General features: G+C 42.9%; 9 protein-coding genes across 9 annotated transcripts; 2 read left to right on the plus strand and 7 right to left on the minus strand.

Annotated features, from left to right (window-relative positions):
• Positions 1–43: 43 nt before the first annotated feature.
• GSF2 (Gsf2p) lies at positions 44–1,631 on the plus strand. Its single transcript, XM_020215306.1, has one exon. It carries the CDS (start codon positions 287–289, stop codon positions 1,385–1,387), a length of 1,101 nt encoding a protein of 366 aa, XP_020069788.1. The 5' UTR covers positions 44–286; the 3' UTR covers positions 1,388–1,631.
• Positions 1,632–2,407: 776 nt separating this feature from the next.
• Positions 2,408–3,537, minus strand: CYBJADRAFT_168289 (RNA methyltransferase). The gene has a single exon (XM_020215307.1). The coding sequence runs from the start codon at positions 3,184–3,186 to the stop codon at positions 2,464–2,466; it is 723 nt and encodes a 240-aa protein (XP_020069789.1). The 5' UTR covers positions 3,187–3,537; the 3' UTR covers positions 2,408–2,463.
• Positions 3,538–3,737: 200 nt separating this feature from the next.
• CYBJADRAFT_128708 (ATP-binding protein) lies at positions 3,738–5,549 on the minus strand (the record flags this gene model as incomplete). Its single annotated transcript, XM_020212789.1, has 1 exon — positions 3,738–5,549. One exon carries the CDS (start codon positions 5,547–5,549, stop codon positions 3,738–3,740), a length of 1,812 nt encoding a protein of 603 aa, XP_020069790.1.
• Positions 5,550–6,520: 971 nt separating this feature from the next.
• SMC5 (DNA repair ATPase SMC5) lies at positions 6,521–9,847 on the minus strand (the record flags this gene model as incomplete). The annotated part of the gene is made up of 2 exons (XM_020216500.1): positions 6,521–9,693; positions 9,757–9,847. 2 exons carry the CDS (start codon positions 9,845–9,847, stop codon positions 6,521–6,523), a joined length of 3,264 nt encoding a protein of 1,087 aa, XP_020069791.1.
• A 313-nt stretch (positions 9,848–10,160) lies between these two features.
• On the plus strand, positions 10,161–12,274 carry SWC3 (Swc3p; the record flags this gene model as incomplete). The annotated part of the gene is made up of 2 exons (XM_020213741.1): positions 10,161–12,152; positions 12,209–12,274. 2 exons carry the CDS (start codon positions 10,161–10,163, stop codon positions 12,272–12,274), a joined length of 2,058 nt encoding a protein of 685 aa, XP_020069792.1.
• Positions 12,275–12,278: 4 nt separating this feature from the next.
• Positions 12,279–13,503, minus strand: MDM10 (Mdm10p; the record flags this gene model as incomplete). Its single annotated transcript, XM_020216501.1, has 2 exons — positions 12,279–13,363; positions 13,419–13,503. The coding sequence occupies 2 exons, from the start codon at positions 13,501–13,503 to the stop codon at positions 12,279–12,281; spliced, it is 1,170 nt and encodes a 389-aa protein (XP_020069793.1).
• A 143-nt stretch (positions 13,504–13,646) lies between these two features.
• COG4 (Golgi transport complex subunit COG4) lies at positions 13,647–16,034 on the minus strand. Its single transcript, XM_020215308.1, has one exon. The coding sequence runs from the start codon at positions 15,990–15,992 to the stop codon at positions 13,680–13,682; it is 2,313 nt and encodes a 770-aa protein (XP_020069794.1). The 5' UTR covers positions 15,993–16,034; the 3' UTR covers positions 13,647–13,679.
• Positions 16,035–17,250: 1,216 nt separating this feature from the next.
• Positions 17,251–18,670, minus strand: SPO7 (Nem1-Spo7 phosphatase regulatory subunit SPO7). Its single transcript, XM_020215309.1, has one exon. It carries the CDS (start codon positions 18,536–18,538, stop codon positions 17,375–17,377), a length of 1,164 nt encoding a protein of 387 aa, XP_020069795.1. The 5' UTR covers positions 18,539–18,670; the 3' UTR covers positions 17,251–17,374.
• A 99-nt stretch (positions 18,671–18,769) lies between these two features.
• Positions 18,770–23,079, minus strand: NUP145 (nucleocytoplasmic transporter NUP145). Its single transcript, XM_020215310.1, has one exon. The coding sequence runs from the start codon at positions 22,986–22,988 to the stop codon at positions 18,858–18,860; it is 4,131 nt and encodes a 1,376-aa protein (XP_020069796.1). The 5' UTR covers positions 22,989–23,079; the 3' UTR covers positions 18,770–18,857.
• Between the last annotated feature and the right edge of the window lie 149 nt (positions 23,080–23,228).

Genomic DNA, 23,228 nt, shown 5'->3' on the forward strand with positions numbered 1-23,228 from the left:
GTAATTTGTTTTCAACCCTCTCAAGAACTCTGCTTAGTTTCTCCAGTTGCTCAACAGATCCTCTTCTTGCCACCCCCCTCTTTAGGCCATATTTGCTACTATTTTTTCGCCATTGCTTGTGGTGCTCCAGTTTTTCCTTACATCAAAAGCCATATCAATTTAGGCGGAAATTTTTCCGGTTCTTTTCAACCTCCACCACACACCCCGCCGCCCCTTATAAACACCGTCTCTGGCCATCCATCTGTTGAACAACTTGGAATAGAGGAAGTACACTTAGTCGGCCAATATGTCTGAAGAGAACGATGAATCCGATGCCCGTTTGGAAGTTTACATCCGTATGAACGATGATAATGAAAAGGACTATGGATTTTCAGTTGGTATTAACGATACGTTTGGTGATTTGACCAAGATCTTTACAACGTTGAAACTCTCCTTAAGACCAAACGTGTTCTACGAGCAGATACCTCAGGGGTTTGCCATTTCCACCGATCCTGGTTATTTGACCCCCTACGGTGGCTTACTCTTCAACGACGATGCTCATAAACATCTCAAGACTATGAAGCTGGATGATAAAGTCAGTGATAACGTCTGGCCAGGACAGCTCATCTTGCCTATTTGGAGGTTTAACGACTTCAATTTCTACTCGGTCATATTGTTGTTGTTGACGTGGTTGTACACAGATCTGCCTGACTTCATCTCTCCAACGCCAGGTATTGGATTGACAAATCAAATCACCTACCTGATTGCAAAGGTGTTGACATATTTCGATTTGGACCACGTTGCAGTGGAAGTGTTGAAAGAAACCACAGTTAATGCATACTCCAAGACTGCCCAGTCCATCTTCTTTGCAGCACATGTTCTCAAGTGTCTGTTTGCCTTTGGGGCTTTGTACTTTGGGTTGTTTAACCCTTATTCTATGAATCCTATTACAAACCACCAGATTACCAGTAACGAAAAATTGGATGAGGAGAAAAGACAAGAGCTGATCTCAATTGGTTGGACCGGTTCAAGAAGGGCTACAGTGGACGAATTCAAAGACTACTATCGCGAATTGGAGATTGATAGAGCTGGCGGTATCGTCAAGGCTTCCAAGCTGGGTCTCTTTGAGAAATTGAAAAGTCCAGGTGTTGTCCTTGGTGAGGGTGAAGGATTCCAAACCAAGTCGACTGAAGAAAAATCTTTGGCCAAATTGGAAGAGCATCCGGAGAAATTCTACCTATCATACGAATACTTCAGTGAATTGGGCGAATATTTTGAGGAGTACCTCTCATCAGCGTCAAAGGACATAAACAAGGACATCAAGGACTTCAGAAAATATGGGCCTGCAAGCAACACTGCCCGTATACTGTCTATTGTGGAAAAGAGAAGGGAAGCTGTAAACAATTGAAGACAGAAACACTATCTTAAACACCTAATTTAATAGCAACTGTGTGCACCACCCCTGTTATTTTCTCAGCTCGTTGTAGTTCGCATACACATTCCTATGCTCTGGTTTCAGTGCCTTATGATGATGTACAAAGCATGGATGATACCAGGAATGTAACCCAGTATGGTGAGAAGAACGTTAAGCAGCAGCGCACTCCCACACCCAACCTCGAGGAACACACCTAGTGGTGGTAAAATGATAGCTGTTGGTTAAGATACGGCCCGTCAGTATGAATCCACTATATCATCCCCCGGTAATAGGCACTCACCTGCAATAACTTTGAAGATGTCCGTACATGTAATGGCCATTGTGATATTAAAACTCTTGTGCGGATATCAAGCACAGCTTTGAAAGCAGCATGTACCTGGCGTATCAAGGGATACACCCCTTTATATACACTCCTGTCAATCTCATTCGGTTGCGCTGTGCATGGTTGCGCTGTGCTTGGTTGCGCTGTGCTTGGTTGCTAGCTGACGCGTTTCAAGCCCACACAGCTTTAGGCCCGTAGACAGCAATTTGATCATCAGGCCCAATGCGGGAAGAGCAACCTTGTCAAAGCCTCTGCCCAAAATAGAAAACGACAGAAGATGCCACGCATTTGGAAAGAGTCCGCACGGGTGTGGTAAGTGATCGTCTACATCGCCTTGCTCTGGCTTATGGATGACCAATCTCCTCGTGCGCAATACCAAGACCCTTGGACTGCTCAAACAGCTTAATACCCACCCAGCTGAACGGGCACCATATCCACGCCAGAACAGGCAGCGACAGCACAGCCAGCGGATAGTAGTTGTGGATTGGAATGTCACACTCGACGGTCAGGATGCCGCTCAAAAAGAGTGACGCTGAAATGCAGACACCCCACGTTAAACTAAGCAATATCACTCCAATGGTTGAGTCCTTCATGGCCTTCGCCTACACCGTGAACATAAGTTCAATACTATGTGTTTTTGGTTTTTCAAAGTGTATGTAAATTTTCATTCTCTTTTATTTTTAGGCGGAGCGTGCGTGTGTGATGTTGTGTGCGTGGGCACAGCATTTCAAGCTGGGCTCAGCTTGGTCAGTGCGTACATTGCACTGTCCTCAACACGTAGGCCCCAGGGTACCGGAACTTCACCATCAAAGAACTGTTTGACGTCATCGACACCTTCTAGTCTGTCCTGCTTGAAAAGCCTCTCAAGCTCTGACCACTTGCTGACGATGAGCAAGAGACAGTCTCCATCAACAGCCTTTGATGCTGGGAGCTTTGGATGCTTGTTATGGTGGTGGTATTCGCCCCCAGACACGAAGAGGGTCTTTGTATAGCCTTCTGGGTATGCGGACTCTGTGAACACCTTGGCAAATGTCGACGCGAGACGCACATGGTATCCATAGGAAGAGTTCACTCCAACCCGGTCTTCGTATGCCTCTCTTGGTGATACAATCTTCTTTGTAGATGTATCCACCGTTACACGAACGTTTACTGGCACTTGCTGGCCCGAGAGTTCTAAGTACTCTTGATACCCAACGTTCACATATTTGGTGTTGGTCAAGGGCTTGGATTTTGCCTTGGTCTTAGCATTCTGAGGCTTGGATACCTTCCCCATCGGAACCGTCAAGCCCTCTCTGTATTTAGACTGTGAGTCCGGTGCCATGAATGGTAGTCTCGTCAATTTGGGCAAGTCCTTTGCGTACTGGAAGTTCTTCCAGAACTTTTGCTTGAAGATGGTTTTCACGAGGTATGGTGGGGTAACAAAATATTGGAGGATTGTAGCTATTACCATCGCATCTTCACTGATATCGCTCTTGGAGTTAGCCGTGGAACTGTTTTCATCGTCAAACTTGATCTTCTTCTTGGTGTCAATTGGACCGGAAACTTCATCACCAACGCATTTATCACTATCTATAACAACAATCTCACCGACGTTATGGATGCTGGCAACTTTGGCTAGTTGATAGAGAATAGACGTGGCTTGTTGTAGATTCTTTGCATTGGCCTTACTGATGATACTGGATGGGACGCACAGCGTATAGTTGACCTTTTCAGATGAAATCTCGGGTTAGTAATGCTCTCTTTACAACATCTCATAAGCAGTACGCACTTTCTCAGGCATATTGAACTTGCTATTGCTTCAATATCTGCAACCCTCAAGGTGGTGCTAAATGGATAAAAGAAACCTCTATGAAACTAATGCGATGAGCTCTAGAAATTTTTCAGAAAATTTTTTTACCAAAGGGGAAAGGTTATGAGCGTTTGAAATGTCTGGGGTTCTAACCTCTACGGGTCTATTAGCAGTACAAATTGTATATATGAATAAGTAGATGATACCAAATGTCATTTATCCTCATTTAAACGTTTATCCCAAAACTTACGAGCCCCTGAGCTCGTTGTGGGTTGCATCTTTATCGGGGTATCTTCTTCATCATCGCCCTTAGCAGCCTTTAGCTTAACAACGAATTCAGCCTCGTTAGAAGAGGTTCCAATTCTATACTGACCACCTAGGAACAAATCCTTAGCCACGATCTCTCTCGTACGTCCCAAGGATTCAATTTCCGCAACCCTATCTAAACTGTCCTGTAATAATTCTTCAAACCCAGGTTGTGATGCAATTTCAACAAAACCTCTCATCATCGGAACAGAGTCCGCTCTGACAAAGGAGTTGGACGAATCAATCGTAAAGATGTTTAGATTGTCATAGTGCTGGATGTAGTCGTTTCTCGTCATGATCTGACGAGCTCTCCATAGAGGCAATTCAGGTAGGTGGTGTTCCTTGTCTTCACCATTCATGGTAAATTCATCCTTCTCGTACATTTTAACAAATATCTTCATTAACAGCATGGCACTCGTTGAAAATTTACCGCTCTCATTGACATCGTCATCCATACTCGAGCCTAACAAACCACATTGGTTAAGAAACCAAGTTTTTTCACGGTCAATGAGCTTATGTGAAGCCAAAATCATATTAGCCTGTTTGGAAACTTCTGCAAGGTGCTGAGGGCGACCACCAATGAGGTTGTATACTTGGTTGGCAATTTTATCATCAACCTGCTCGTTAAAGAATCTCCTTCTAGCTACTCGTAAAGCATGTATTGCTTGGCTCCTGTTAAAATCACGGACATTGATAACCTCCAACCTTGTCCCAAGTTTTTTCAGCCTTTCATAGAGCCAATAATCATCCGAGTTGAAGATCATAGTGACCAATCCTGCACCACTCAATGCTTCGGCTTTTTGTTGTAACAATTCGACAAGTTTGACTCCTTCTTCGTCATCTTTGATCAAGTGGGCATTATTGATGATCAACACCAACGGCTTGCCGTATTTCTTCACTCGACGTACGGCAACCTCTTCAAGTTTATTAAAGGCACGCTCAATGTCAAGTAAAGCAGTTGTATCTCTTGGACCTCTGATGCTGAACAAGGAACCGATATAATCCTCATGGAACTCGAATCTCAACGCCTTACCGAGTCTGATTCTGAAGATCTCAGGATCAGAGTGTGCATCCAAAAAAGCACAGTTGAAGCTATCGACATTTTTCATCGAATTTAGAATCATGGAGCTCTTACCACAGCCCTTTTCACCTGTTACGAGGAAGTACCGTCCAACAACACTTCCTTCGAGTATTGACGTCAGCAGTCTTTGTTGGGGCCTTTCAATCCAGTCGCCCTCTTGGTTTGTGGTACGCTTATGCATGGTGAGTTCAAATGCCTCATCACCTTTATCAAACGCCTGGCTCATCTTGTCGATAACACGTTCTTTGTAGAAATTATGGTAGCCAACACCAGCAGCACCAAGTACAAACAGCGACGCAAATGTGATGCCTGAAGTCTCTGCACACTTGACTAGAAATTCACTGAATCTCTCCCATGCTGACTTTTCCTCGTATTCGTAATCTCCTTCATCGTGATTGTTGTTGTTGTTGTTGTTGTTGTTGTTGTTGTTATTATTGTTGCTGTTATTGTTGCTGTTGCCATTGTCAATTCCAGAATCATCACTGTTCTTATCGCCAAGTGTAATCGGGTCGTTATCACTTCTCTTGAATGAATCAGCACCTAGTGGGATAAGGATCTTGGGATCCTTCTTCTTCTTGAGTCTCTTTGAACTTGAACTGTGCAGGTCCTCGCTCACCTCCTCGAGAACTGTATCCATGGGTCCCAAAAGAGGATTGAACAGTACCTTACTCGTGGCGTGAAAACATCTTATGGCTCTCAACTGTCGAACAAACGTCGTTCGCTTCATCTTACACGATATTACGCACAAACTGTATCGAATCTTTACAAAGTATGAAGACTGTTTCCCACAGTTGAGAAAGCTGCCGTCACTGTTCCACCAAATATTACGGGCTATGTCAGCTTATGCGCCCTTGCAGGTGGGAATTTCAGCTGGTGTCTTTTACGGTCTAAATGACAAAACTTATGAAAGAAAAGAAAACATCATGATCACATGTACAAGGGAACAATTCACATATCTACCCAACTCCTCTGTATATAATCATTCAAATCTGAATTCTGCCTGCCGATACTGTATTATTTCGCAGATCAATACGCATAAACTGTCCAGATATTAATACCGCTTTTCTCAAGTGCAATTCACGTGACCGCTTCACTGTAAACCATTGCTTTGATTTTGAATCCATTTCGAAGACAAGTTGAAAAGAGAGAAGTCAAGTGGAGGTAACTTCTCAATTACACGTTTCTGGAGAGAGTCCCTATACCAAAACAGTATATTTCGAATATGACTGACTGTAATTAGTGCACTTACTGATACACATACACGCACACACACATACACACACGCACACAGTTAGAGAACGAACCTTGCGCCAGTCCACTTCCTACTGACAGCAACCAGGCATCAACTCTGGGGCGGAAATTTCAATTGACTGAGAAGATAGTATTGACGTCGGGGTCTTCGAATACGACCTTTCAGTAAATATAAGACAGACTTTCAAGGGTTGAATGAAACTTCAAGTGAGTCTTCTATACCAATCCATTCAAGGCTCATCAGTATCAATCTGCACGCTTCGGCAACGTTCACTATCTGATAATCTTTGCTTATGGGAAAGGGCACTCCAATTGAATTATCCAGATAAAACACACTCTATCTCATCTATATAGCCACTAGTCGTACAACGAAGTGGCACCAAGTGTGAGGAGTTTTGGGTGGGTAAATGGATTCGGAGTCCAGGGACCTGACATGATACAGTGAACCCTCATATTCTTCGCATAATGTAAACTCGTCAACAACTTTGGTGTAATCAAAAAGTATTGTGAAGTCTGCTCTTTGCAGGCCACTTCAACCATATGTTTGTGAACGACCCTCTCATTTCTCGTATCCATACCTTGGTTGATCTCGTCCACTACCCTGAACGGCGAAGAAGTCAACTCTTGCATGCTGATCATGAAGTACACGGTAGAAACGGCACGTTCTCCACCAGACTGGGTGTGGGAATCCAGCGGCTTCAAGTCGGCCTCATCACGGAACTTCACCATAATTTCCAGTTTCCAGTCACTAAACCTTTCAGCTCTAGTAACACGAATTTCACCAGCACTTCCAACAGTTGGGAAAATGGTGGAGAACTTGGCGCTGATTCTCTGAACCATGTCATTCAGTTGGGGTTCCCATACACTCAGAATCTCTTTAATCTTTTTATTCTCAAGTTCCCTAGTTCCCTGATACTCTGGAATTTTAGCATCAAGTTCCCTGAGTTGATTTACAACTCTTTCGAGAGCCTTGATGGAAGATCTAGAACTTGAACCAAGCAATGTCAGTTCACTTTGCAAACGTTCCAAAGTGAGCCTGACACCTTCTTCAGTAAATGTATTTTCCTCCCTATACTTCTGGATGAGATCAATGAGACTCTCTTTTGTCTCAACATCCAGGTTGACAATACGTGCTTTTAACTCCTGTCTCTCTGGATCATCCTTGAGTCTCTGTAGCTCCCTTTTGGCATGAGCCAACTCTGCTTTCAGTTTCTCCTTCCCTTCCAAAATAGATTTGAAAAGTGTCTCAAGAGCAAGTCTTTTGCTATTGGCCTCGATTTTGCGGATATCAGCTATAGCAACTTCACGAGCTGCTTTAGCTAGAAGACATTGGGTATCGGCAATATCACACAATGAATCAATTCTAGCTATTTCTAGAACTTTGATCCTCTGTCGATTTTTCCGGATCTCTTGTTTGTAATCTTTGTTTGACTCTGTCTTCAGTATATCAACTTTCTTCTCTATCAATGAAATTCTGACTTCTGCCTTTTCTCTTTTTTTCTTCTTCTCCTTTAAAGATCCCTCAATTGCTCTGTAATGATTGAAGTTGCCCATTATCTCTTCCTTTTCCTGAGTAACAGACTCAATACTCTCTTTCAATAGAACTAGTTCGCGTTCGAAATTTTGAGCAGTGTCATTGGCTTTCTTAATCTGTTCATGAATACGACGCCTTGTCTCTTCAGATATACCACCATCGCCATATATTTGGGCTTTTGAAACGTGAGTAGTTCTAGTGGTGACCTGTCTAGAACCGTACTGCGACTTGGCCAGCGTGTACAACGTATCACCAGAAAAGAACTTCTTGAACATAATCTGTCCATTGCGTGGGTTGCACAGAGCATCGAGTTCTCTGTCACTTAGTGGATTGACTGCAACAGGAACATCATTGACGTAGGCAATATCACACAGCATACGAATTACTGGCTTTGGACCATCCAGAAAATCGCTGAGGTAGCCATCGAAACCGAATTGTTTCAGTTCTTCTTGAGAAAACTTAGTTGGAGACACTTTTGAACTCAAATATCTGAATGGAACATGTATATTTCTCTTCTCCATGAACTCTGGGGAGTGTTTGTCAAATGCTTCCTTCGATATGGCTGTGAGAGAAATTGAAGTTTGGAAAGGAACCAACTCTTCAAGATAGTCCGCATAATATGAAGACTTTGCTGTTACTGTAAGACATGGTGGTTCAAAGATCTCATTCCTGAGACCTTTTAGTTCTGAACGTAACAGTTTCACTGCCTTTTTCACCGCAACTGCACCACGATTTCTTCTCATGGAGTCCATGTCAAAGATTTGAATTTTATCGTTTGAGTTTAGTTCTGCTTTATGCCTCTCCGCTGCTTGTTGACAATTCCTGATTGTTCTTTTCTTATCGGCAACCTGCTCCCTCAGATCGTCTATCCTATTGTCAAATTCAATCATGGTATCATGTATTCTCGCTGTTTCATTTGAAGCATCCTTCAGCTCTTTGTCAGTCACAATTTCCAACCCAGCAAGTTCTTCCTTGGCCGATTCTAAAATTTGAGTACTCTTCTCTAACTCAGCTTTCTTCTCAGTGGCTCTTTCTTCGAGTTTACGGTTGGTATTCTTTAACTTTTCAATCTTGTCGTCGACTTTCTCTATGGCATTTTCGGACTCCTTCAATTTGGTTTCATACTTCTTCGTAATGTTACGCTTATCATATGACTCGTTTGCGGCCTTCTCCAGTTCTCTTTCCACATCTGCCTTGGCGTCTTCAAAGGGCGCAATGTCATCTTCATACGAGTCCAGCCTAGCTTTAATCTCATCACGTTTGGCTTTAAGTTCTGCAGTTTGAACCTTGAGATCCTCTAACCTAGCAAAGGACAAGAGATCAGTATGGAGCCTTATCTCCACTTGCTTCTTTTGGTGGGCGTCATACTTCTTTGCGTCTTCTTCGAAACGTGCTTGCTCTATCTCAAGTCTTGCTTTCTCAGCAAGTGCTTCTGTTAGCTTTGCATCGATTTCACGTTTGCGATCGTCGAAGAAAATCAATTCTTTGTGCTGTTGGAACAGTTTGTTATCCACTGCTCTTTGAGTTTCCAACAGCAGTTCCTTTTGATCCAAGGCAGCGAACGATGCAACTTTCTCCTGTGGCAGGAATTGACATAGGTTATCCAACTGCACGTTCAGCTGTTCGAGTGCAGCTTTAACCTTTGTCTCGGAAGTTGGCTTATTGTTAAGATACCAATCAGATTTGTTGTTTTGATAAATGTCTCTGGTGATCAGAACATCTTTTTGATCGCCCTTGTTCTTCAGTGTGATCTCGATGGTTGCGGACTCCTCGCCATTCTTTATGAATCCAGCTAGAGTCTTTTGGCGACCCAGCAACGCCGGAGAACCAGCTAAACCAAGACAAACGGCACACACAAGTGTACTTTTACCAGTACCGTTCGGCGCAATGATCATATTCAACGAGGGAGACATCTGAAACTCGGTCAGAGAATACACAACAAAGTTCTTCACCTTAACCTTCAGAATAGCTCCCGGCTGGAACTTTGACTTGTCAACTGTTGTTCACGTGTTAGTCCAAGTCGGGACATATATAGAGGGAGATGTTGGTTAATACTCACCATGATCAGTTGTGGTCCTTCTACGCTTTGATTCACGCTCTTCCATGCCAGCAATCTCGTGAGATGGCGCTGGATGTACAACGCTGGACATTGTTTACCACTCAGTTGCGGACTGAAGTTGATATTCTCTAGTCTGTTGGAACGAAATGAAAACAACAAGAGAAGCGAAAACAATGTCCCGGACGCGTGTAAATTGGTTTTCGTGTTTGTGGACAAGAGGTCTGAAATCCGAGGGCAGACCATGTAACCTCGGAAGAAATACAGTTATGCTTTTCGGGTTACTGGGGAAACCGTACATCAAGAGTTGAAGAGGAAATTCCGATTGTTTTGAGCTTTGACTTGCGCCCTACAACAACAACAACACTGATCAACCAGGAGATAATTAGCGGTAAAGTTGTCTGGTGATGGGTCCAAAGGCTAAGGGGAAGGCCACCTCTAAAGGTTCCAAAACGACAAAGCCCACAAAGAGCACTGCCAGAGGTGGTGCAAAAGGTGCTGGTGGCGGTGGTGGTCGAAAGAGGAAAGCTGAAGAGGATGATGAGTCTGAGAATGAAAACGAAGTACTCCCTGAAAAGCCTCCAAGGCCCTTCAAGGTACAGTATGGGCTACCGGTGTCTGTTGATCCACCTGAATATGATATTCTGAGCCATGCGCTATCAGTGTCAGATAGTGCTGTGCTGTACTCTTCATTGATGAGGTCCCGTAAGGGCTATACCGACAGTAACATATTTGAACTGTACTGGGCCAAGGGAAAGACCAAGTTCGACAACGATGTCAATGCAAGAGACCGCATGAACAAGTTCTGTGACTGCAAGATGGAGATGGGCCCACATACTTTCGACGTCAGGTTTTTCATCTTGAAAGATGACGAGATTGAGAGAAAGAGGGAAGAAGAAAAGGAAGCTAAGAAGCTGAAGCGACTAGCCAATAAGAAGGCCCGTGAACAACAACAGAAGATTAGGGAATTGAAGAAACAGGGGTTACCAATACCGGATACGCTGAGTGGATCAACACCGGCAGACTCACCTGCAGTTAAGCCGTTGGAAGATTCAAGCTCTAAACCTGAGGATACCAAAGACGAGGGGAAGACCGAAGATGTCAACGGCGAAGAAAACAAGACAAGTGGCAATGATGGTGAAAAAAAGGAAGGAGAGGACGATGACGATGACGATGACGATGACGATGAAAATGAAAATGAAAATGAAGATGAAAATAATAAGATTAATAAGGGAGAAGAGAACCATGAGCAGCAAAGCCGAGATACAACAGATGCGGATGAATCGAAAGAGCCCTCCAAAACTGATTCAACTGAGCAGCTACCGACTTTGACAGAAACTGTCACGGATAATGGACCTAGTAAAGTGCCTACTCCCTCGTTGGATACTGCGGCATCCTCTGGCAAGGATCAACCTAAACAGAACATACAAAAGGTCCAGAAACCCGAGGAACAGTTGAAACCTCAAGTACAACAACCTCTGAGGCAACAAAACTCGACAAACGATGCAATGCAAACGCCAGAATCTCAAATGACCATCGCAAACTTGAATATCATCGCAAGATCAGATCCTGCCTTGAACCCATTGATGAAGATCGTTGCAAGCGGAAACGCTACTCCTGCCCAAATAAGGGAGTTCCAAGGTTATATCCAACGGGCAAAGTCTATGGGTCCTCCACCACACTTTAAACCAATATTTTCCACTTTCAATAACCCTCCCAAACCACCAAAACCACCAAAGAAACCAAAGAAGGTGAAACCTCCGAGAGAGAAACTCTTAACGACATTCCAGGAAAAGTACGTCGAAGGAGCACAACTTGTGTTTGAGTTTGCTGAGAACCCAAATGTTAGGTTCACTCTTCCAAAGGATTGTATAGTAGAGAAAAGTGCACCAAATGAGTACCTCGTTTCTTTCCTTGTTGTGTTCAACATTGAAAAGATCAAAAAATGGGAGCTGAGACAACAGAACAGAAAAGAGAAAGAAGAGCGGAAAGCTGCTGAAAACAAGAAACTCGAAGTTAAAAAGGATGCTAACGATGAGAAGTCTCATAGACGTACAAGAGGGAATGATCATTTAGACGAATCTGAAAAGGAAGCACAACCAGTTCCTCCAAAGGTTGAAGATATCAATGATCCGAAACCACAACCTTACTTCACTGCATTTTCGTTCAAGATAATTGGGGTTGAGGAGAAGTATGATCCAATCTTTCTCAATAGTTTTTACAAACCTGAGAAAGTACTTGAGATTATGGAAGAAATTATATCGACAGGGGAGAGAGCTCCTAAGTACATGTTATGGTATCAAGTTGATGCTTATGATGATGAAGACCTCGCTGAAGAATTGAGAGAACAATTGGAACTTTTGGAGAACCCACCAAAGAAATACAATAAAAGAAAAACCGTGAGTAAAACTCTAGCTTTGCAACTATACATGACGGTTACTAACATTTACTATAGACCGAGGATAATCCACTTTTGGCTATTCCGAAGCGTCAAAAGAAGGTGAAGAGTGAACCATCTTAGACTTTCACGATGAATACTGTATCTGAAGTCCATATCTTCCCGTCTCTAAGGATTTGTCGTTCATTCGAAGCTCAGTTCCTGCAGAAAGTAAAAACTCTTTGAACTTTCCCTCCCACATGAATCTGATGTTTCGGTCGTTCAATGAAGTACTCAGTTTGATCACACTGGAATAATCAGTGTCTCTAACTAAGCTTTCAAATGCCTCGATGACTGTTTGGTCACTATTTGAGTGTTTAGCATGTGGTTTCAAAGATGGGTCAATCTTCTTCAGGGGAAGCACTGAGGTTTTACCACTAGATTTCCAGAGCTCACACCCAAACGACAAGTTGGAATCGTATGAATAAATGTTGAAATCATAACGTGATGAGAATGTGGAGTTTGTACTTGTCTTTACACTGTACGTTGATGAGATGTGACCCAGTAACGGATTACATGCCAATGTCATTGTCAAGGGTTTCCCCGTATAGGTTGATTGTGTAGAGTATCTCAGAGCAGTAGATACTCCAGGACTCATATTTGCAGTACCAAACCATAGTTCCGTTCCAACGGAAAGTGATGAGTTGTTGTACAGTGCGGTATTGAGCCTCTTTGCACCTTGGCTAAAATTGTAGAGGCATCTGAACCCTAAGAGTGCCTCATTCGTGGAGAATATATACTCCTGTGACAGTCTACCAGTGTCTCTCTGCCAGTAAAAGGTCATTGTCCCATTGTTCTTCAACTTATCGCTACTTACACATTTCACCAATAGTTGGGATGTCTTTGACCATCTCTTGATGACCATTGCCTCTAATGCAGATCCAGGGAAGTACATTCTTCCATAGTAGAGAGTATGAGGGCTAAATTTATCCACTTTCACGGGTTTTGAAAGGGGATAGACAGGTCTTATCACACGGTATCCGTTGATGGCATCTTGTAGAGACAAATCTTTCGTACCAAGCACGTCCTTTAATGGTGCTGAAGTGTAGAGGTACGCCAAGGACCCGTTAATAGAGCCACTGTTACTCAACGTCAGCTGCGTAGCTGTATTCTCTGATGACTTTGAGCCTACACACAGCTTCACATCATTTGGTATCTGGAAATCTATCAGCGCTATTCGAGGTGGTGTTAGTTCCTGTCCGAGAGATCAACGCAAGCACCCACTCACCTTCACTGGTGGCCACAATATTCTCATAGGAGTTATCTTCACTCCAACCAGATGCTCGATAGAATGACTGGAGAATGTAGTCCATGTACTCCTTCATTTACGCTTGCTCTGCCCGTCAATTGGCTGTGAGAAGTGATCTTCTTGGGCACAGTTACGCTGCTTGTCAACGCTGTCTGTTACTGGGAGAACCGAGCCTGGCCAAATTTCGTTACGCGCACTACACAATAGCCTTGTAGCTTTACTCATTGCAGAATTATGTAATCACTTTCTATCAACTCTAAGCGACCTTGCCTTCTGTCTCTCGGATGGTGTGAGAACCCAGTTCATATCGATCTCATCCTCCTCATCGTCGAAGCCTAAGATCATGATGATCTGCGTAACCCTCAAGAACTTATCCCTTAAGCTGTACTTATTATGCGTAATCTCACCAATAAGTCCACTGAAATCTCTCTCCAGTTTGATTGAGCCCAGCTCGTTGATGATCTTCTCTAGGCTCCACAGCTTTCTTTCCAACAAGTTTGAGAGTGTTGAGACAATGGTGGTGATGAGGGTGTCGTAGACATGTGAGTCCAGTGTTTTCAAATATGGAGATATAAGGGCATTCCAGCTTTGAACAAACCTTCTTGTAACAACGTTGTCGTCTTCGTCGTATGAACTGATCAGGTAATCAACATCCTTGAAGCAGTCTGTTAGAAGGATCTTGAGCTTGTTCTTCAGAACCTGGTTGAAAAGAATTTGTACTTGTTCGTCAAGAATTCCTTGCGATCTCTTCTTGAATTGATCATTCACGGACGAAATGATTGTCTCTAGCTTGGTGGCATCTGATCCAAAGGGATAGTTCGTAGCAAGTAGTGACGTGTTTTGCTTTATGATCTTGTCAAAGTATATCGATCCCAAACTCACGGTGTTCAACAAGATTATAAACGTATGCAGTCTTGTATCTTCACCTGCTGCGATCTGATTCAGTGCATTGGCACCCCTCATGAATATACTTCCCACAGTATTTTGTTGCTTAGGTTGTGGTGCTGCACTTGCAGTGGTAGATGCTTGAAGTACAGCACCAGATCGTGGGTGCAGATCCTTTAATCTCTTATGCAGTGTCATAATATAGTCGCTCTCAAGTATCTTCTTCACGTTGTTGATGATGTTCTTTACTGTCACAGGTTGTCCCGTTTCAATGGCTTGCTTCAAAGCTGTTGAAACCACCATGATGAAATCCTCCATAGCAGAAGACACGGGTGGTGACTCTGGTGATGTACTCTTGAGTTGTTTAATGTAGACGTTCAAATCTGGGAACTCCTCGATTTGGAAAGCCTGTTCTAATGACCTCCTGACATAAAAAGTACTAAAAACTTCAAAAGTTGGTAAGAATTTACCCTGGATTTTCTTAAAGAATTTACTCTCCAATATAGGAGTCGGTAACTTCAACTCCTCTTGGTCAATTCCTTTGTACTCGTTCCATTTGACTGCGATAAACTTACAGTATAGCGACCAATAGTGTAGGAAAGAAGATAATTCGGTGGCCAAATCACCAATCATCACAACAGATATACCTTCTTCGCTCATTCTTTTGTACTCACCACTACCTCTTGGAGAGGGTGAATTTCTTGATTGTGAATTATTTGACAAAAGAGGAAACGAGTACAGTTGAATCTCATCGATGGTTCTAGCGAAATGTCTATGGTCGTAGAACGTATCACCAATAAGTCCTGCTTGAGAATCTGTTTCTCTTTCGACCCTTTCAATGATTCCAGTCATATGAGAAAGGCCATAGTACTTAGCAATGACGTGTGAGTGTTGGTTGATCATTGTCGACACAATCTCCAATAGTTTCATGAGCGCTGCTGGATAGAACCCCACAATATCCTGCTGTGATTGATTCGTTATAATCAACCTACTTTGAGATGCAATGATATTGCATATGAAGATCGAGTAACAGTCCAAACCTTTCGCTTCTTTACCAATGAGAGGAAACAGAGAGAACAGTTTCGTCAGTCTTGGTACGTCTCTCGCCTCAGCAGCCTTTGAGAACTCTGAGCTGAAGAGATCCGTGAGTTGGTCTATCCACTTATCAACGACAACTTGAGGAACTTCTGGAACGTCTGTGGATGGAACCACTGCATTTATAAATTCGCCAGATCTAGGCAGAGTACGTATGGTGCCAATCGTTCTTGCAGCAGACTCCCAGTCGTGCTGTTCAAATGCAGCATTGACGGCCAACACAGACGTTTTCAACTCCTTAACCTTCGCCACGTACTCTGATGTCTCACTGACTCTAGCCCTTTCAGCATCAAGGAGTCTCACCCTCGCGGTGATCTTGGAGGCCAGTGACCCTGCATTGGACAACAGGTTCACAAGATTACTCGAATTATTCAACGTGGTGGACAGCTCGGTCCGTGCAAGCTCGATCTTCTTACTCTCCTGTACATGGTTTCTGGAATCGATGTAGTCGTCCAACTCGTCTCGAAGTTGGGCCTCAGCAGACTCAATGGCATGCACAAACTTCTCCAATTGGACGGAGTTTGTCACACGTCCAAGAAGGCGTTCATACTTCTGGCATTCTACCTGGTCCATCACTCCTTAAATGACAACACCTTTGTTCTTAGTACCTTTTGATCCTCGTGATTTTGAGAAAGGTGGTGAATTTACGTATGCGTTGTTGTTGTTGTTGATCTCGGAAAAGCCTCGGTGCGTCCGTGTGGTGTGTACCGAATTGGCGTTATGAGCCCGGGCATAAGTGTGTCAGAAGTGGTTGGTGTCTGGAAGTTGTCTGAAGTGAAGAGGTAACCACATCAACAGCTCTGATTTGATGATGATGATCGAGTCTCAGACTCAGATATCATCTTTCCCGGTAGATGAGTGTTGAGGCTCTGAAGCGGTGTGCTTTATAAGGATGTGGCCAAATGATACTTTGTATCAACTGGGGTTGTTTTGGCTTTCCAAGGTCAAGTTCGCTAGGTGTTATGGGAAGGGACAGTGCCATCGAAGGTATTGTGTGAAGTGTAGAGACAATCAATACGGTATGGATACACCCATGCATTCTATATAATTCGTGTCAGAATGGATTAAATCTTCTTAGCAGATATATCAATGCCGTTTCTGAGTATAGTTGTTGTATTAAAGTAAAAGGGTCGGCATCACGCTTATACAATTGACCAGAAAGCAGCCAGCTGTGTTTTCACAGGTAGACTCTAAAACATCACGAGTGTTTTATAGTTCATTATGTGCAGTATCCAATGATAATTGTAAAGTATGGATGCTTTTATAGCCAATAACACAGTATTCAATAAGTTGAATTTTAATTTTGAGAAAGAATATTCAAGGCTATTTTTCCGAATTTGAAACTCACATTGCAAGAAATAACCCACATAATCAAATTAAATGTTCAATTCCATAACTACTAATTTTATAAGTTAAATCAATATATGGAAACCAAGCATTTGAACCTTTGGAAAACACATTCTCCAACGTATTTGAAGCTATGTTCCTCAACATTTTTGCCTTAAAGCACGATAATATCGACAGGCCGATGTCAACATCAGGACACCAACTTTGCCTAGCGTCGATCTTGTCACATAGCACTATGAACTCAACCAATCATTGTCGATAAATGAGTTCTAGGCTGTAGTCCTAAATACTGTAATGTAGAGACTTCAAGTCCTCCATAATATTCAAACCAGAATTACCAAGTGGCCGAAAGTTGTTCTGAAGAAAGCTAGCGGTTCCCAAGGCTTACGGCCACCAACAGATCGTTCGACCAGTTTTGCCCGTGTATGTCTCAGTAGGATCTTAACGATTAGCAAAGCGAACGAATACAACTGAGACCAAAAAGTTCACCATACAAACATTGATGATGTGGTAAAGCACCACCTTCTACCGTAAACAATCTCATAAGAGTCACTACTATTTACGGTTCATTATTAAATTATACATCATTTTGATCCATCTGCATGACTTCATTTGGATGATAAGAGTGACTTTTCATCAAGTTTACTCTTTCTACGATTTTTTCTTTGTTGTCTGTGCTTCTCAACCAATGACTCCTTGTTCATCACCTGTTTGGACTTTTCATCTCCGTTGGATAGCTGTCTCCTCTTGGCACCTTCTCTAGACCAGAATTCATCTCTGTAGAGCTCCCAGGCTTCTCTTATCTCAGAATTGAAACTTCTGGGGTTTAAAACCAACTTCAAATCTGTAGCACCGATACGAGGCTGAGATGTAAGCTCAATTTTGCGGAGGGCCAACTCGATCCACCTTCCAATAAACGTCCTCTTCAATGGACCTGAATACTGGAATACATTCGAGCACCAGTAGTGGATTATTGATAAGGAATACCTTATAAAGTCAACAACTTTATCACTCATAGGGCTCTTAACCTTAACAAGTCGAAGGTTTAGCTGTCTGATACCCTTGTTCATCGAGTTGAAGAAGCGTCTGGGTATGACAATGGTTCGACGATATTCACCTGACAAATGGAAGAGCACAAGTGTGACTAGAATGAAAAAGGCAGAGAATTTCATGGAATATTGTCTAAACTGAGACAACACAGGACTTGTGAAATAGAGTAAGTATATCACGAAACCTTCAAGACCAGCCAAGATTGCTAAAAACATTGTAAACTTACGCCGTAAGGATTTCTGCTCCTTATACTGTTGTCGTAAGCTCTCCTCCAACACCAACAGGTTTCGAAATATCTTGGTAGTTTGAGGAATCTTGTCCCTTTGCCCACTAGAGGACCTCGCACTTCTCCCACTCTTCTCTGAATCACTTTTCCTTCTTCGATTCTTCCCACTACTGCTCTTCTTTCTGCCCTTACGCCTCTCTTCTCTCGATGGCAGTGCACTGATTTGCGAAGCGCCATCAGAATCTGAGTATAGCGCCGACTCTTCATCGCGAGGGTTCAACGGAGTCACCTCATCCACAGCAAGCAGCAGGGGCGAAGGGGAACTCGAGACCTGATAACTTGTCCCCAGCGATGAAGGCGTGAAAGTGGGTGATTTCAGCATTGATTGTGGTGATGATACCGGTGATTTCAAATCGACACTAACATTGGCATCTTGGATAGGTACAGCCCGAGACTTCAGCGGGGTCTGTGGTCTCTCAATGGAGTTCTCAGCCATTATTCCTAACCCTGGAGATACAAAGGGAGACGGTTCTTAGCAATTGTGCAGAAACAACTTCACAGATATCAATGAGGGCCCTATGACGTTAAAGTGGATCACCACTTCTGGGGTTTTCTTCCCTATTTCTCCCTCAGCTGTTTTGGCCATTCGAAACGAAAAAAAAAGAGAGACAAAAAAAAACCATCTCCAGTTTCCATTAAACGAAACGCTACAACGGAAGACATAAATATGATTCTTTTTCTTTCAATTGATACATTTCTTATACAAACACACTCTCTATGAAAACAACGTAATGTACCTAGTTGAACAATCTAAATCAGTAAGATAGTGCCTCTCTTTTCAAGAAACGATCAAGAACCATCACCGCAGATTTATCGCTCTCTCCAAGAGGGAGCTTATCGGTCTTGGAAACATCTAAATCCAATACACCAGATCCCTCTTTACTCTGTAATTGAGCTAGTTTATCGGCAACAAACTTGGACATGAGTTGAAGGGCAACATTCATCCGGAAGTTGTAGGCCTTGACCAAAGGAAGGGACTCAATGAGGAAGCGCAATGGTGACTGTGCGGTTGACTTTGATGAGACAAGTTTTAAATAGTTCTTGTAAACAGATACGCCAATGTTCCAGCCTTCGATATTTGGACGCTCTGGGAATTGTGATATCAAGGATTCCAACTCACCAAGCTTGGAACCATTGTTGATGACAGCATCCGGGGCGACAAACGAGACAATCACTCTATGAGCTTCGTCATATTTGCCAGCATCCAATAAATACTGTGCTTCCTTCCAGTGGTCTCCAGTGTATCTGCAATGAAGCGCCTTACATTCAGACACCAAAGATTGTGGAATTGATAACTGCTGAACTAATCGTTCAGTAACATCATCATTCTCTAAGATCTGTGGGTTAGTGGACAACAGTCTAGTAATCGAGGACTCGCACGCACTGTTGTTCGTCAAATGCAAAAGCACAAAGAGTGCCTCTTCCCATAACCCCATCGATTGCAATTCTTCACTGAAGAGTAACGTTGTACGATCTCCAAGGAACTCATTATCAGCACCAAAAGATAGTTGCTTGGTCGATCTGAAAAGAATTTCATACAAATACCATTGTAAAGTGACATCGTACAACTTAGAGCCTCTGAGCAACGCAAAGATCTCAGAAATATCATAAATCGAATGGTGTTTGAAAACAAATAGCTTGAAAAGGTTGAAGAAAGTTTGATCTTGCTCGGGAATTGATGCACTCTCAGAATCAATAAACGATCCAATGAGTGTAGCTAAAGACTCATTGATGTCACCGTACGAAAGAAGTAGACCCAATTTGGTTCTCCAAGAAACGCTTGGTGAGAGACCATCAATTAGATCAGTGGCCAAGACATCTCCCTTGAGCAATTGGTAAATCTTTACAAGCCCCGAAGGAATTGTTTGAAGAACAGCGTTGCGTTTCCAAACCTCAAGTTGCTTCCCAGCACTTAATTTCACTTCAGGGTCATTTGAACCAAGCAACGAGATCAAAACAGATAAATGAAGATTATTAGATGTTATAGCAAGTTTAGCAGCACTTGATATGTTGAAAGAACTGAGAAGGAAGAATATCTGTTCAAAGGTGTCGTTTGAAGCATCCAATTTGGCGTCGATTGCTGACTGAATATCATTTTTGATCCATGAGATCAAGGCTTCACGGCGTTGTATTTCCAAGACTCTATTGACAACGCTGGTGTCATTAAGGCCGACAATTTCCTCGTTGGTGTTGTTGTCAAACAATGCAGATGCCAGTTCCCAAACAGTTCCCTGCTCCTGTGAAAAATCATAGCTTAGGCTGTTGGCGATCTGTCTAAAGTCAAAGCATTTGTTTGGCCCAACTTTTGGGAATCCATTGCTTCTTTCCACAATTTTTGAGCATGATAGATGGTTTCTGAAAACAGACTTTAAGAACTGCCCATTATCAGAGTCATATAGAAAGTAGATAGATTTTGCACTTACATGCGATGTCGTTTGAGATGTCTGTCTCAATAGCTTATTTGATGCCGAGAATTCAACGAACGAATAATTTGAGAATCTGAGTTCATCTCTGATGGCCTGGTGCGATTTGAGAACTTTAGAAAAATCTCCATATAGCAACTTGTCTAGATCACCAGCTGTCAGGTTTTTGGAAAAGGGCCCCTCAAAAATGGTGGTCTGTTTCAGTTTATCACTAGCAAAAACAGAATCATAACGGGAACATAACTCCAATTGTGTATCCCAATCATCACTAATGCTCAGAGATGGATTCGCGTCCAAGACATCAAAGTCTTGTTGACCCAAGGCTTCCGGCTCAAACTGTTTTTCAACCATTTCAAAGTCCTCCGGAGAAAGCGAGTCATCGTTATCAAATCCCAACTGACTAGGCACAGCTGCATTGACCTCCTCATCATCAACACTAGAGTCTGAAAGTATATTTTCAGTATTTATCTCGTCGTTATGTTCTTCAACATGCTCTTCATTATCAACATCTGGGGAGAAGAAACTCCCTGGAATGAAGGAAGTTGTATCGAATTCGTAGGTGTTATTGTCATTTTGCTTTTTGTAGAGAAATGTGTCTTCGGCAAAGTTGTTTGTTTTCATAACCTTTTGAGTACTTTTCGACACTGCTGGAGGAGTTGGTCTCTTTAGTGATTGTGTCGGTTCTGCTGGTTCTGCTGATGCAATTTTTCTTTTCGCCTTTGCAAGTTCCTCTTCAATATCGACAACAGCATCATCTTCTTCCACTAACCCCCAAATGCTGAAATGTTGTACTTTAAACGTCCATGAACCATTAATAGGGTCATAGGTCACAAATTCCATGTCTTTCAGCTCTTTCAGCTTCTTAACAAACAAGCGATGTTCAATGTCTTTCTCTGCTGAGCTCAGAGCAACTTTACGTCTAGTTATTGGAAACACTTTTTCCAAAGTGATAATAGCTGGGACATTCAAGCCAGTGCCCAAAGGAACGGATCCGTTAGGATATACTTCAACGGTGTGGTTCTTGTTGATCTTCACAATGTTACCAAATAAGTTGCCCTTCAAGTCCGACCAAAAGGCAGTCAAATCAACAGGAAGCTCAAATCTAATAACACCATAACCTTTTCTTCCTATGGTAAACCCTGGCACTTCCGCAAGCTGTCTCAGAGGAAGCGTCTGTAACTCCTCTATTGAAGGAGAGCACCAATATTCAGAGTCTTGAGATGATACACCTGATATAGTCTCAGCAAATTTATCTTGTTCCTTTTTATTCGGAGACGTTGACAAGAGGTGTGTTTGATCAAGCTCAGCGTTGCCGTTCGAATCATCAACAAAAGAGTCTTTAACTTCTTCCTTGCCTAATATTCTAACCTTCTTTGCTCCACCAGAATCACCAAATATCTTCAATCTTCTAGATTCAGTTCTTGATGGGTTAATCTTTAACTTGAGATAGTCGGTGGACATGGATCTTGGGGTTGTCATTGATCTTGAGGAAACCACATTTGATGAAAAACGGTCTTGGGGAAGTTTGCTAACAGCTGAGTTTGTCTCATGAGACCTTTCAGATCTCAGCATTGACTGGATCAGATCCTTCTTTGGAGAAAATAGGCCCTCGGAGTTATAGTTTACTTGTGATTGGATAGTGGAGAATCTCGATCCAAATTTCTCCAACAATGCAGATTTCCCCTGAGGTACAGCTGATCCATTGACTGAAGACAAGCTTCTTTTTCTAGAAGACTCAGTGAGGTTTATTGTTTTATTGGCCTTTGTCGAATCTGTCAACGATTTAGGCAAATCTTTGAAGTTATACTGTTTCACGGGAGTTGCGTTGTTCATCAACGGTTGATTGAATGCTGTGTTCGATTTTCCAAAAAGCGACGACCCTTGTTGATTTGAACTGTTTCCAAAAAGTCCCGACGATGATGTGGTATTGCTGTTGGAGTTACCAAACAATGGCTTTGTACTAGAAGCAACGTTGTTACCGAATAGTCCTCCGCTTGTTGGAGCTGGTGTACTCACCGCTGCATTACCAAAGAGCGGTTTGGAAGCTGAAGTGGCATTGTTACTGAACAGTCCACCACCCTGATTGTTGGCTCCAAAAGTGTTCTGTTTCTGTCCAAACAACCCACCAGCCGCGTTGTTATTGTTGTTGTTGTTATTGCTACCAAACAAATTGCCTGACGACACAGCAGGTTGTTGAGGAGTACTCATGGTAGCGGCGGAGTTACTTCCAAAGAGGCCTCCGGCACCTGGCGCCTTCACATTGCCATTCGAATTACCAAACAACCCGGCAGGAGAGGATGTGCTGCTGTTACCAAAGGAGAAGGTGTTCTTGTTGGCGCCATTGGCATTGGCAGCACCGTTGGCATTGGAATTCCCAAAGCTGAAACCTCCGTTCGAAGAAGTGCTCTGATTCCCAAAGAGCCCTCCACCAGACGTAGCGTTGTTGTTAGAGGCTCCAAACATATCAAACAGAGAGTACCTAACAGTCGTCTACGTTCACCTCTTTCTCGTTGCTGTTTAGAGAGATCTGATTTGTCGGGTTGAATGTTTTTTTTTTGTTTTGTTTTTGTGTAAACAAAGCATAAAAATTAACCGCTGTCGAGATTTTTTTGCTGAATTAAACCGTAGGAGCGAGATCCGAGGGAAGAAGTTCCGGATCTAGTGGAATTCCGAGGACTCGGCTCCTCTTTTATCTTGTCCCAT

This window comes from Cyberlindnera jadinii, assembly GCF_001661405.1.
Source record: "Cyberlindnera jadinii NRRL Y-1542 unplaced genomic scaffold CYBJAscaffold_9, whole genome shotgun sequence".
Taxonomy (NCBI): Eukaryota; Fungi; Ascomycota; class Saccharomycetes; order Phaffomycetales; family Wickerhamomycetaceae; genus Williopsis; species Williopsis jadinii.